Source organism: Stegostoma tigrinum, chromosome 34, assembly GCF_030684315.1.
Source record: "Stegostoma tigrinum isolate sSteTig4 chromosome 34, sSteTig4.hap1, whole genome shotgun sequence".
Lineage (NCBI taxonomy): Eukaryota > Metazoa > Chordata > Chondrichthyes > Orectolobiformes > Stegostomatidae > Stegostoma > Stegostoma tigrinum.
The window spans coordinates 26,612,182-26,627,187 of NC_081387.1; the positions used below are offsets into that span (position 1 = coordinate 26,612,182).

Here is a 15,006-nt window from a genome sequence, read left to right on the forward strand (position 1 = left end):
ACAAGCTGCAGAGCTGCATGCACACAGCAGGCCAAGCAACAAAGCTTATGTTTCGGACCTAGACGCTTCTCGAAACGTCAGCTTTCCTGCTCAACTGATACTGCTTGGTCTGCTGTGTTCATCCAGTTCTACACACCTTGTTGTCTCTGAATTTGAAAACTGCACAGTTTACGCTGGCGTATATTTTCAGGATGGAATGAGGTAAAGTTGCTACAGTCCCATCAGAGAACGAGGGACCACTGGCGGTGGTTTAACCTAAGGGTCAGCACGCTTCAAGCCAGGGAACAGTTAAGGATAGTCCTTCACAGCCCGTGTAAGAACCGAACTCATTCTACTGACACCACCTTTCAGCACAGACTAGCCGTCCAACCAATTGTGCTGGTCGACAATCAGTGGCTGCTTGGTGAACCGAAAGCGCCAGGTCAATGCAAGTAACAAATAAGACCAACCACTCAAGGAGATTGAGCATGGGCTCCGGAATCTCGCACCGCGAACTGTAATGATGCGATTGCCCGGTCGTTATGGCAACAGTCTAACGAACTCGGGCATTGGCTCGTGCCCTGTCGCAGCGTTCTAAAGGCGGGGACGTTCGGCCTATGATTTGCTACAACTGCTGGACGTTCGACAGGAACGTTCCCGAACACTGCCCTCTATCTGCAAATAAGCAACTGGTCGGTGTCAACGGCGGCAGAAGGAGCGTTAGCCTGGTGCAGTTAGTCACGGATGGCCGTCCCGAGATAGGAAATCATGCCAGCAGCCATTGGTATTGACCTGGGTACCACCTACTCCTGTGTCGGGGTCTTCCAGCATGGCAAGGTGGAGATCATCGCCAATGACCAGGGCAACCGCACCACCCCCAGCTACGTGGCCTTCAATGACACTGAGAGGCTCATCGGAGATGCTGCCAAGAACCAGGTAGCCCTGAACCCACAGAATACCATCTTTGATGCCAAGAGGCTCATCGGAAGGAGGTTTGATGACCCAGTCGTGCAGTCTGATATGAAGCACTGGCCCTTCCAGGTGGTGAATGATGGAGGGAAGCCTAAGGTCAGGGTTGAATATAAAGGCGCCAGTAGATCTTTTTACCCCGAGGAAATCTCTTCCATGGTGCTGACCAAGATGAAGGAGACAGCAGAGGCTTACCTGGGACACACTGTCAGTAATGCTGTTATCACGGTGCCTGCTTACTTCAATGACTCCCAGCGCCAGGCAACCAAAGACGCCGGGGTGATCGCTGGCCTCAATGTCCTCCGTGTTATCAATGAGCCAACGGCAGCTGCCATTGCCTATGGCCTGGACAAGAAGGGCAGAGGAGAACACAATGTTCTCATCTTTGACTTGGGGGGTGGCACCTTTGACGTGTCTATCCTCTCCATTGACGATGGTATCTTTGAAGTGAAATCGACAGCGGGCGACACCCACTTGGGAGGAGAGGACTTTGATAATCGCATGGTCAATCACTTCATTGAGGAGTTCAAGCGTAAATACAAGAAGGACATCAGTCAGAACAAGAGGGCGGTGAGGAGGCTGAGGACAGCCTGTGAAAGAGCCAAGAGAACCCTGTCTTCCAGCACACAAGCCAGTATTGAAATTGACTCTCTGTATGAAAGCTTAGACTTCTACACCTCCATCACCAGGGCTCGGTTTGAGGAACTCAATACCGACCTGTTCAGAGGCACTCTGGAACCAGTGGAGAAAGCTCTGAGAGATGCCAAGTTGGACAAGTCACAGATCCATGACGTTGTCTTGGTTGGGGGCTCCACCCGCATTCCCAAGATCCAGAAACTGCTGCAAGATTTCTTCAGTGGCAAGGAGCTGAACAAGAGCATCAATCCTGATGAGGCTGTGGCCTATGGGGCAGCTGTTCAAGCAGCTATTCTGATGGGGGACAAGTCCGAGAATGTTCAGGACCTACTTCTCCTGGATGTTGCTGCCCTGTCATTGGGTCTCGAGACAGCAGGAGGTGTCATGACTGCACTCATCAAGCGCAATACCACCATTCCCACCAAGCAGACCCAGATCTTCAGCACCTACTCTGATAACCAGCCTGGTGTGCTTATTCAGGTGTATGAAGGAGAGCGAGCCATGACCAAAGACAACAATCTCCTGGGGAAATTTGAATTGAGTGGCATTGCTCCTGCCCCTCGTGGTGTGCCACAGATCGAGGTCACCTTTGATATCGATGCCAATGGCATCTTGAATGTCTCTGCCATTGATAAGAGCACTGGCAAATCGAACAAGATCACTATCAGCAATGACAAGGGCAGGCTGAGTAAGGAGGAGATTGAGAGGATGGTGCAGGAAGCAGAAAGTTACAAAGCCCAAGATGATATGCAACACAAAAAAGTCTTGGCTAAAAACTCCCTAGAGTCATATGCATTCAACATGAAGAATTCAGCAGAGGAAGAAAAAATAAGCAGCAAGATTAGTGAGGAAGACAAGAAGAAGGTAACTGAAACCTGTAACCAAGCAATATCCTGGCTGGAGACACACCAGGATGCAGAGAAGCATGAGTATGAAGATCAACTGAAGAAGTTGGAGAATATCTGCAACCCCATTATTGCCAAGTTATATCAGGGAGATGTGCCTGTTGGCTTCGGTGACCAGGCTGGTAAAGGAAATGCCTTTAGTGGCCCAACAATTGAGGAAGTTGATTGAATTCTTTCCCAAACTTACATCTTTCCCTGTCCCACCATCTCTATTCCAACCATCATCTCATTACCCCACTTTGGCATCCCTAGTTTAACTAACTTTGTAAAACATTGACATGATCAAAGTACTCGGTTGCCATTTGTAGAGATGACATATTTCTCGATTAAGATACTGCCTTTGATGGTTCACAGTTGGCTTTATGATAATGAGTTTTCTTTCAGTGAACTTTGTTGTTTTTAATGTGATTATTCTGGATTGCTCAGTTACTTTCCTGGTTACATTTGCTTGTCCACTTATGTACATTGAGTACATTTATGTAAAAGGCTAATAAAGTCTTGTGCTAAAATCATTTGGTCAGGTGTTTAGTTTTGAATACCTTTCTTCTTTCAAGCACTGTGCTCTGAAAGCGCTGACAAGTACTTCAGCCCTGACAACGTACTGCTGCCACTTCTATCTTTAGATGGCTGGACAGGGTTCCCTATTGTTCACAGCACCTGAATGTGCTGTGTGTTAGAATAACATTAAACGTTGATGTTCAACCTGCTTGTCTGCAATAAAGAATGCACCATAGGTTCTTGAACTTGGATATTCTAGCTCAGAGACATTCCCCTCTACACCACAAGACCTCCAATTTTAATAGTGACTGCTACAGAATATGCATTTCTGTTGAGTGGCAGTGCTCAGAATCATACACAACACTCAAGATGGGTTCAGATGACATCTTTGTGCACTGGAAGCATAAATTCCTACTCTCACTATTGCTGCCCACTTGAGTCACAAGCCAGCTTTCCATTAACCTGTTGGGCTAATGTGTGCCTACCTCTCCTTTCTGTACTTGGACATCCAAATCTCTCATCGCCTCCTTTCTTCCTTTTTCTAAGCACATTGAAAATACTCTGATTTCTCACTGTTGTATCCAAAGTCAATTATCTCGCACTTTACAAGCAGAATAGCAGTCTCCACTGCTTTGCCCACTTGCATGATTTCAAGTTACCATCCATAAATAAATGCGCTGCCTGCCATTTATTCCAAGCTTTCCTCTGGAAAAGGTATGTGGATGCTTGAAACACTCAGCCCGAGCAGAAAGAGCGGAAAGAGAAACAAGTCGAGTGTCAGTTGATGACCTGCCACCACAAGATGGCATGCAAGAAATGAGGAAGGCAAATGGTATGTTGGCCTTTATTACTCAAGTATTCAATACAGGAGTAAAAATGTCTTGCTGCTGTTGTATAGAGCCTTAGCAACACTGCTTGGAGAATATTTTGTGCAGTTTTGATGTCCCTAGCTAAAGGAAAGATATATTGCCATATTCGGAGGGCAGTGGAAGTTCACTAGATTGATTCCTGGAGTTGCGGTAATGTCTACGAGGAGAGATCAAGAAGACAGGGCTTATATTCTCGAGAGGTTAGAAAGATGAAACGTGATCTCGTTGAATGAGACAGAAGTTCTTACAGGGGAGATGGGGGCATTATATCAATATCACTGGACTAGAGGCAAAGGATAACAACGTGAAATTCAGATATAATTTCCCAACACTGCAGCTGCTGAAAATTAAACTCAGTTTCCATCTAAAGGGAGTCTCAGCGATGGTGACCATCAAAATTATCACTGACTATTGTAAAAATGCCTAATGTCCTTCAGGGAACAAAATCTGCTGTCCTCACCAGGTCTGGCCTATACATGACTACAGACCCAGAGCAATAGGGTTCCCTCTTAATTGCCTTCTGAAATTATTAGCAAGCCACTCAGTTCAGGGACTGTTGGGGATGGGCAACAAATGCTGGATCTGCTGATGACATCCTCATCTGATTAAAAGAATTCTGAAAAATAAAAGATGCTAGGTGATTGGTTCCCCTGATTGCAGGCACTATGGCTTGGGTCAAAGTCTCAGATTAGTGGTTGGACCTTCAAGGACTGAGGTGAGTGGGGACTTCTTCACTTCTAGGGTGGTGAATCTTTAGACTCCTTTACCCCAGTTCTGATCTCCCTGCTACAGGAAAGATGTTGCTATTACTTGAAAGGGTTCAGAAAAGATTTACAAGGATATTGCCAGGGTTGGAGGGTTTGAACGAGAGGGAAAGGCTGAAATCGGCTGCAGCTATTTTACCTGGAGCGTTGTAGGCTGAGTGGCAACGATTTAGAAGTTTGTAAAATCATGAGGGGCATGAAAAGGGTGAATAGTCCCCAAGGTCTTCTCCCCAGGGTCAGGGAATCCAAAACTAAAGGGTATAGGTTTAAGGTGAGAGGGGAAAAGATTCAAAAGGGACCCCAGTGTTGACTTTTTCATGCAGAGGTCGATGCGTGAAGGCTGGTACAATTACAGCATTTAAAAGGCATCTGGATGGGAATGTTAATAGGAAACTTTAAGAGGGATATTGCCAAATGCTGGCAAATGGAAACAGATTAATTTAGGATACCTTGTTGACATGGATGAGATGGAGGAAAGGGTGTGTTTCTGTGCTGTACAACTGTATAACTCTAGAACTATAATTTCAAATTAACAAGGTAGTTTATAGGAAACAATTGGTTTCTATCTATCTAGTCTTTATTCATTTTTGTGAGATTAATAGTGAGCAGTTATTATCATTTCAGGCATAATGAGCTTCAACAGCTTCCCTTTGTTCAGGACTGGTTGGGGAAAGCTGTCATTTGACTCTGTAGACTGCAAGGTCCACACATTGCAATTTTGTGACATGCCAGGATGATGATGGTTTTGTTCTGTCCTGTAGCTACTGATTGGAATCTATTTAAAAATTGTGGTCAGTTTGCATCACGTGATCAATAGTGGCATGCTTTAGTTCAGCAAAATCCATTTAATAATTTAAGCAAGTACAGCTTTTAAATCAATTAATGACCTGTTGATGTTTTGAGGATAAAGCAATATCCATGAAAGAGACTGATAGATTTCCATAGGATAAGGACATCAAGAGATATGGGGGTAGAATGTAAAAAACAGTTGGATGTAGAAAAGCAACACTGAATTTATTGAGTGGTAAAGCAGGCTTGAGGGGTGAATGGCCTGCCAAGTATCTCCAGTATTTTCTGTCCTGAATCATGCAGGAATGAGGTTGTTAAATTACATAATTTTTCAGAATTTTTTTCTGTTTTTCACAATACAGTAACAAAATTAGAAATATACAGAAGACCAAAGCTTTAAAAAAGTCCATGGAGAGCATAAGATTTAAACATCCTGAACATTTATCACTTTTGCTCCTCACTTGAAGGCAAGCTTATCACAATTAAATACTTTAACTAAGGTATTTTAACCCACTACACTTGCTCAACTATTAGATCAAAGTGAACCAAGGAGAAATTTATACAGAGATATTGGGAACTGCAGATGCTGGAGAATCCGAGATAACAAAGTGTGGAGCTGGATGAACACAGCAGGCCAAGCAGCATCTTAGGAGCACAAAAGCTGACGTTTCGGGCCTAGACCCTTCATCAGAAAAGCAAATTTATATAAGTCATCACTATATTGGTAATGAATATCTGAGCTTCAAATAATGCTGCTTCGGGGTTCTTGTTTTGCAGTGGGACAGAAGGTCCAAGTGCAAGTCTCATCTGCCCCATTGGTTTGTCACAACATGCCTGAACAGGTTGGTTTTAAAAAAAAGCCTTTTAGGCAATAATATTTGTGGCTGAGCAACTAAGGTTGTAGACTTGAAACCTAAAAGTGCTTGTGTAACTTAGTGGCCACATGATCAAAACTCCATTCTCTATCAAGTCATGTCACCTAATCTCCCACTGCTAAGTGTGCGGGTGATTAGCCCTGTTAAGTATTTTGATGGAAAGTTGCGTAATTCATACTTGTTGGTGTGTATCATTCCACCAAGTACTGATACATTTAGTTTCCATGGTGGCTTAGTGATTAAGATTTGTACTCCTACTGCTGTACCCTACATTCAATTTCCAGGCAAGGAGCAACAATTTTTAAACAGTCTTCTGATGCAGTGGCAGGGTGCCCATCTGTCTTGGAAGTGTGTCACAGTTCCAGTCGATTTACTTGAATTTTGAGAGAAGCTTGATTTAGCTGTCAATGATCCCTCACTATTGTCTTTCCATGGACTGAAAAATATTTACTCCCCTTTTTTCTCCTGACGTCACCTGACGAAGGAGCAGTGCTCAGAAAGCTTGTGATTTCAAATAAACATGTTGGACTATAACCAAGTGTTGTGTGACTTCTTACTTTGTCCACCCAGTCTAACACTGACATCTCCACACCAGGTTCCCCTTTAATGGATGGGAAAAACTTCCATTTGACACCCAAGCTAAACTGTCCCTAACTGAGCAGCCTGCTAGGCTATTTGAGAGCACTGTTAATAACCACATTGCTAAAGGCTCATGTGGTGCAGATGTAGAGCTCCTACTCCTGGATCGACAGGCCCACGTTCAAGTCTCACCTGCTCCACAGGAGTGTAATAGCATCTCTGAGCAGGTTGATTTTTAAAATAATTTATAACCATGTTGTTGCTCTAGGTCTAGGTTCACACAGACATGACCAAGTAAGCATGTCAGACTTCCTTGCGAAAACATACAATGGCCAGCTGGTATAATAACAACATTTAAAAATGCATCTGGGTAGGTGTAGAAATAGGAAGGGTTTAGAAGAATGTGGGCCAAATGCTGGCAAATAGGGCTAGATTCATTGAAGACATCTGATTAGCATGGAAGAGTTGAACTGAAGGGTCTGATTCCATGCTGTACAAGTCTATGACTCTATTTCATCGCTACAAAGCTTTTAATTCCAGATTTAGGAATTAAGTTTAAAGTCCAGCAGATACCATAGAATCATATGATCCCTACAATGCAGAAAGAGGCCAGTCAGCCCATCGAATCTGCACTGACCCTCTGAACAGCATTCCTCTCAGACCCATATGTTTATATAATTGCCATTGCAAGTTGATTTGAATGAACATAGGTGACAGTGGGAATAGTACATTTCTTGACCATTCTAGTTCTTTTCCTTCGGGTAGACACCTTTACTTTGCAGAAAATGCAAGTGACCTGCTCTGCTACTTCAGAAGCCATTATTAGGTAGGAGTCAAGTGTGGGGGCAGCGTTAACATTTCAGACTCTGAACCTCAGGACACTCCCTATCTCTTACTGAAACAGTTGGAATTTTAAACAAGCCTTGTAGTCTTGGGTGTGAGGGAGTGGAAATGGTACAATTTATTGGCTGTAATTTGAGAACTCTTGAAACGTTAAACCAGAAGTACTCTTCAGGGGACAAAAGTGTAAAACAAAATTCAAATCAGTGACGGTTCCCATGGCAACTAGTACCGGGCAAACGTCATTACATCGCAATAATGGTTTAAACATGATGAACTAGCCCCCAGTCTGTACCACTTTTAACTGGAGGCCATTTCTTTTGGGCCTAACGGTGCGAATCTAACGGTTCATATTCAATTCAAATTTGAATTCGTCCAGCGTCATCTCTACACGTGCTGAAACTTTCCATAGGCGCCAACGTCACAATCGGCGGATCGCGCCCACGCACTGGTCCCGTCCCCGTCTGCCTTAGTCCGGTCGGTCATTGGTCGAACCGTTGCTATGGTGCGGTGATCTGTCACGGCCATTGGACGACGAGCACGTCAATCCAGTGGTTGGTTCCCACGACGGGCGCCGAAGGCTATAAATCGGCCTTAGACGGGTGCGGGGTGGCAGAAGAAGACACGAAGAGGTGGGGGTTAGAAACAGAGTGCTACGGCGTGGTGGTGTGGCCGAGCTATTGCAGCCCCAGGAGGCCGTTTGAGACAGGTTTGATAGATGGCAAGCAGGGGGACAGCCATTGGTATTGACCTGGGCACCACCTACTCCTGTGTCGGGGTCTTCCAACATGGCAAGGTGGAGATCATCGCCAATGACCAGGGCAACCGCACCACCCCCAGCTACGTGGCCTTCAATGACACCGAGAGGCTCATTGGAGATGCTGCCAAGAACCAGGTAGCTCTGAACCCACCCAACACCATCTTTGATGCCAAGAGACTCATTGGCAGGAAATATAATGACCCGGTTGTCCAGTCTGACATGAAGCACTGGCCCTTCCAGGTGGTGAATGATGCAGGGAAGCCAAAGGTCAAAGTCGAGTACAAGGGTGAAGATAAGACCTTTTACCCTGAGGAAATCTCTTCTATGGTGCTGACCAAGATGAAGGAGATCGCTGAGGCCTACCTAGGCTACACTGTCACTAATGCTGTTATCACAGTACCTGCTTATTTCAATGACTCCCAGCGCCAGGCAACCAAAGATGCTGGTGTGATCGCTGGTCTCAATGTCTTACGGATCATTAATGAGCCAACAGCAGCTGCCATTGCCTATGGCCTGGACAAGAAGGGCAGAGGAGAACGCAATGTTCTCATCTTTGACCTGGGGGGTGGCACCTTCGATGTGTCTATTCTCACCATTGACGATGGTATCTTTGAAGTGAAATCGACGGCAGGTGACACCCACTTGGGTGGAGAGGACTTTGATAACCGCATGGTCAATCACTTCATTGATGAGTTCAAACGTAAATACAGAAAGGAGATCAGTGACAACAAGAGGGCAGTGAGGAGGCTGAGGACAGCCTGTGAAAGAGGCAAGAGAACCCTGTCTTCCAGCACACAAGCAAGTGTTGAGATTGACTCTTTGTATGAAGGCATTGACTTCTACACCTCCATCACCAGGGCTCGGTTTGAAGAACTGAATATCGACCTGTTTAGAGGCACTCTGGAACCCGTGGAGAAAGCTCTCAGAGATGCCAAATTGGATAAAGCTCAAGTTAATGATATAGTCCTGGTTGGAGGCTCCACCCGCATCCCCAAGATCCAGAAATTGCTGCAAGATTTCTTCAATGGCAGAGATTTAAATAAGAGCATCAATCCTGATGAGGCTGTGGCCTATGGGGCAGCTGTTCAAGCAGCTATTCTGATGGGGGACAAGTCTGAGAATGTCCAAGATCTACTGCTACTGGATGTTACTCCGCTATCATTGGGTCTGGAGACAGCAGGAGGTGTCATGACCACACTCATCAAGCGTAACACCACCATTCCCACCAAGCAGACACAGATCTTTACCACATATTCTGACAGTCAACCTGGTGTTTTGATCCAAGTATATGAAGGAGAGAGAGCAATGACTAAGGACAACAACCTCTTGGGCAAATTCGACCTCAGTGGGATCCCTCCTGCGCCACGTGGTGTACCACAGATTGAGGTCACCTTTGATATTGATGCAAATGGCATCTTGAATGTGTCAGCTGTGGACAAGAGCACTGGCAAAGAGAGCAAAATCACCATCACTAATGACAAGGGCAGATTGAGTAAGGAGGAGATTGACAGGATGGTGCAGGAAGCAGAAAGATACAAAGGACAGGATGATATGCAGCGTGAGAAAATTGCAGCCAAGAATTCCCTGGAGTCATATGCATTCAACATGAAGAGTTCAGTGGAGGAAGAGAAAACGAAAGGCAAGATCAGTGAGGAAGACAAGAACAAAGTCATTGAAAAGTGTAACCAGGCCATATCTTGGCTGGAGGCAAACCAAGCAGCAGAGAAGGAGGACTTTGAGCAGCAATTGAAAGATTTAGAAAAAGTATGCAAACCCATCATTGCCAAACTCTACCAGGGAGGTATGCCTGAAGGGCCATTCTCAGAACAAGTCAAAAAGGACCCTTCTGGTGGACCAACAATTGAAGAAGTTGATTGAAACTTTAACTGTCTTGAATGTAATATCTTTTTCAGTTGGTCTCTCTTCTCCCCCAACCTCCCTGAATTTGCAGCTGTCCTTTAGAATGTTTGTGTCCTTCGTAAATCCAGCTGATTTGGACAGTGTTTGCGTGGTTCGATAAATGATTGCATACATTTCCAATGTTTAGGTGTTTGGATGGTGGCAATTAAACGTGTCAATGGTGATTTTTTTTCTGCAAACTGTTTCCTGTATGTTTTGTACATTGAGTGCTTTATGTTCCTTTAGCTGGTAATGGAGGCAAAGAGCATTCTCAGTGCTTTCTTAGTTTTCTGCATAACTACAAGGATGCACCATATGATTCAGAGATTCAGTCACTTGTCATTAATCCTGAGATATTAATGTTAGGACAGGTTATACTTGCAGTTAAGCTAGTCAGCTATCTTTTTTTGTCATGTAGAACACACGAAGAATTAACCTGAGATGTAGTTGGAATACTGTTCCCTTATAATAAACAACATAGATTCCATTTTCATATGGGCCATGAAAAGGTGACATTACAAGAATTGGCAGTCTTTGCAGACTTAATTTGCATGCAACTACTGGGGAAAATAATCACATCTAAAAATCTTTGTTGGAAAATGCATAACATCCGAGCAGTAGCTATAAATATTAGTTTCTCTCCGTGTACGACCAATTTTCAGATGATGTCCTCTGTACTCCACAAAAAGCTTGTATAACAATTTGAATGATTTCTTACTCTAAACATGAATGCTAAATTCTATTGTATAATATCGCTGTAACCTTAGGGTTTGTTTTTACTTTGTGATCATGTATTAAACTTGCCTCATTATACATTACTGTACCCAAAATAACTTAATTCTAATTGGATGTAGAACATATAATTTTAGAAAACTATCCTTGTGACTTCCTCTGGCAACTTGATTTTCTCAAACTACATGAAATTTAAAGTCACCCGTGATAAACATACTGTCTTTTTTTACAGGCTCTTATTTTCTCCCTGATCTATTCTCTGTCCTAAAGAAAAGCTGCTAGTGGGTTTGTAGACTACTCCCAGCAGCAGCATTTTCCCATTGTTATTTCTTTAGCCTCCACTTATATGGATTATACAGCACGAGTTTCCAAGATCATTTCTTGTTATTTGTACTTATTGCATCTAAACCAATAACAAAGCTATCCCATGGGTCTTCCTGCATGTCTTTCTGAATAATCACATACCCCACTATATAGTTCCCAGCTTTATAAAAACATTTCCATAATGTCCATGGGATCACACTCATTCATCTCTATTTGTGCCATTAATTCATTAATTTTGTTCTCAATACTTAGCAGTATACCTAAAAACAAATGGTGGCTCAGTGGTTAGCATGGCTGCCTTGCAGGCCTAGGGACATGGATTCCATTCCACCCTTGGGCAACTGTCTGTGTGGAGCTTGCACATTCTCCCTGCGTCTGCATTAGTTTCTTCCCACAGTCCAAAGATGTGCAGATTAGGTGGGCTGGCCATGCTAAGTTGCCTGTAGTGTTCAGGGATGGGTAGCATAGGTGCGTTATAGGGGGATGGCTCTTGATGGGATGCTCCAAGGGTCAGTGTGGACCTGTTGTGCTGAAGGGCCTGTTTTCACACTGTAGGGATTCTATGATTCAAACTCTGTTTGCACACTATAAAATCTTCACTGACTGTCAGTGCTCCATTGCAATGAGTTAAAAAGTTAGTTAAAGCAGAAAGATTTTTAAAAAATTCACCTGTGGGACCTGGGTGTCGCTGGCTGGGCCAACATTCAGTGCCTGCCCTTGACTAGGTGGTGGTGATCTAACTTCTTGAACAACTGCAGTCCACATGCCATAGGCAGACTCTCAATGCCGTTTGGGACAGATTTCCAGGATTTTGACCGAGCAACACCGAAGGAGTGGCAATATATTTCCAAGTCAGGATGGTGAATAGTTCAGAAGTAACTTACAAATGTTGGTGTTCCCATGTATCTACTGCCCTTGTCCTTCTAGATGGTAGCAGTTGTGGGGTTGGAAGGTACTTTCTAAGGATTTTTGGTGCATTGCTGCAGTGCATCCTGTGATTTTTTTTGTGGCTCTGATTACAGGAATTGGGGCATCATGTTATATGAAACATTGATATGGCCATATCTGGATTAATCATATAGTCCTAGTTGTCTTGCAGTGAGAAGGAGGTTATTAAATTGGAAAGGGTGCAAAAAAGTTTTGCAATGATGTTACTGATACTGGAAGATTTGAGGCAGAAGGACATGCTGGGACTTTTCTCCCTGGAGCATAGGAGGCTGAGGGATGACCTTATAGAGGTTTATAAAGTTGTGAGAGGGCATAGATAAAGTGAATAGCCAAGGTCTTTCCCCTGAGGTAGGGGAGTCCAAAACTAGAGGGCATAGGTTTAAGGTGAGGGAAAATATTTCACACAGGCTTGGTTTGTATGTGGAATGAAATGCCAGTGCTAGAGACAGGTACAATTACAACATTTCAAAGAAATTTGGATAGGTACATAGGAAAGTTGAGAGGGATATGGGCCAAACTCAGGCAAATGGGACTAGTTCAGTTTTGGAAACCAGGCTGGCATAGATGAGTTGGACCAAAGGGTCCATTTCTGTGCTGTATGACTCTATGATTGAACGAGCTGCAAATCAAGTGGGCTACTTTGTGCAGGATGGTGTCACACTTTCCGAGTGTTGTTGCTGTGCAATTGGGTCCTGGTCATGCTGCAAAGCAGGCTGCACCCACTAGAATATTATCTTGTTTTCAGGAAACCTGGACCATTGCAATCCCAATGCCAGTAGTAATAAAATCAAAAAGTGCAGGTGATACCCATCAATGGGTATAGTGGAATTTTGTTGGATTGTTAATGGGCAATTAAAGTTGTTAATTTGTTGGTTACATTGTTGATTTTGAAGAACACTGTCAGGATTTTAATTTCTTTGTGTTACACTCTTTGTTGCCTTGTTTGAATCTTCGTTGATAAATGCTGTTAAATATTTGTAGTAAAGTTAATGTTGTAGCATTAAAACTGAAAACTTAAAATCTTTGTTGCTTTAAAAGCAGTTTTTTTCAATGTAATGTTTTTCTTCACTGCGCTATTATTGTAAGGTTGTTTCAGGATCCTTTAGCTCATACACAACAGCTAATAATGAAGCTGACGATAGTTGGTTTTGGAAAGCTACGCTGTAGAATTCCTGCAGAGATGTTCTGATGTTAAGATAACTGGCCTCTGACAAAGACAATTGTCTTCCATTGAGATAGGTGAGGTTAAATGGAGAATTTACTCACTGATTCCCAATGTCTTTAATTTTGCCAGGGCTTGTTGATGCAGTACACAATTTAATGCTTCCTTGAAGTGAAGGGTAGTCACTCTCATCTCATCTCGGAGAGGAAATCTTTTGTTTATGTTTGGCCTAAGGCTGCAAAGAGTTCGGCAGCCAAGTGGTCTTGGCCAACAAATGCGCGTTAGTGAGTAGGTTATGTACTGAATAAGGGCTACTTTATCACAGAATAGAATTCCTGCAATGTGGAAGCAGGCCATTGGTCTATCAGGTCCACATTGACCCTCCGAAGTGCATCCCCTATCCTATCCCTGCATTTCCCATGTGCAAACTCTAGACAGACAATTGCCCAAGGCTAGAATTGAACCTGGGTTCTCTGGTGCTGGGAGGCTAACCACTGAGCCACATGCTAACCTTGATAGCACTGTCAATGACAATTTCCATCGTTTTACTCATGATTGATAGTAAACTGATGGGGTGCTAATTGACAGAAATTAATTTTTCTAGATTTTGTCAATAAGAAACAACGGTGACTTTTCACATTGTTGTTAGATAAACGGTAGCATTGTAGCTGTACTAGAACCGCTTGAGCAGAGGTACAGCTAGTTTTGGAGCACAAGCCTTCACTATGACAGCTGGAATGCTTTCAGAGCCCATGCATTAGGAACTGCATCGAAGTTGTAACCACAGAAAAAAAAGTTATACACATCACCTGTGGTCCTTTTGCCAATCACTTTAAAATCAATGTCCTCTGATACTACTCCTATAAATGGAAACTGTTCTCTCCACTTGCTCGTTCTGGATTCCTCATGATTTTGAACACTTATAGAACATAGAACATTACAGCACAGTACAGGTCCTTCGGCCCTCGATGTTGTGCCGACCTGTCAGACCAATCTGAAGCCCATCTAACCTACACTATTCCATGTACGTCCATATGCTTGTCCAATGATGACTTAAATGTACTTAAAGTTGGTGAATCTACTACCGTTGCAGGCAAAGCGTTCCATTCCCTTACTACTCTCTGAGTAAAGAAACTACATCTGGCACCTGTCCTGTATCTTTCACCCCTCAGTTTATGCTCCCTCGTGCTTGCCGTCACCATCCTAGAAAAAAGGTTCTCCCTATTAGTGGGCGGCACGGTGGCTCAGTGGTTAGCACTGTAGCCTCACAGCACCAGGGACCCGGGTTCGATTCCAGCCTCGGGCAACTGTCTGTGTGGAGTTTGCACATTCTCCCCGTGTCTGCATGGGTTTCCTCCCACAGAATCCAAAGATGTGCAGGTTAGGTGGATTGGCCATGCTAAATTGCCCACAGTGTTCAGGGTTGTGTGGGTTCACAGGGGATGGGTCTGGGTGGGATGCTCCAAGAGGCAGTGTGG

General features: G+C 43.9%; 1 protein-coding gene across 1 annotated transcript; it reads left to right on the forward strand.

Moving 5' to 3' along the window:
- The first annotated feature begins 594 nt into the window (after window positions 1-594).
- On the forward strand, window positions 595-13,325 carry LOC125467666 (heat shock 70 kDa protein 1A-like). The gene is made up of 2 exons (XM_059639631.1): window positions 595-2,649; window positions 8,422-13,325. Exons 1-2 carry the CDS (start codon window positions 748-750, stop codon window positions 10,339-10,341), a joined length of 3,822 nt encoding a protein of 1,273 aa, XP_059495614.1. The 5' UTR covers window positions 595-747; the 3' UTR covers window positions 10,342-13,325.
- Window positions 13,326-15,006: the final 1,681 nt, after the last annotated feature.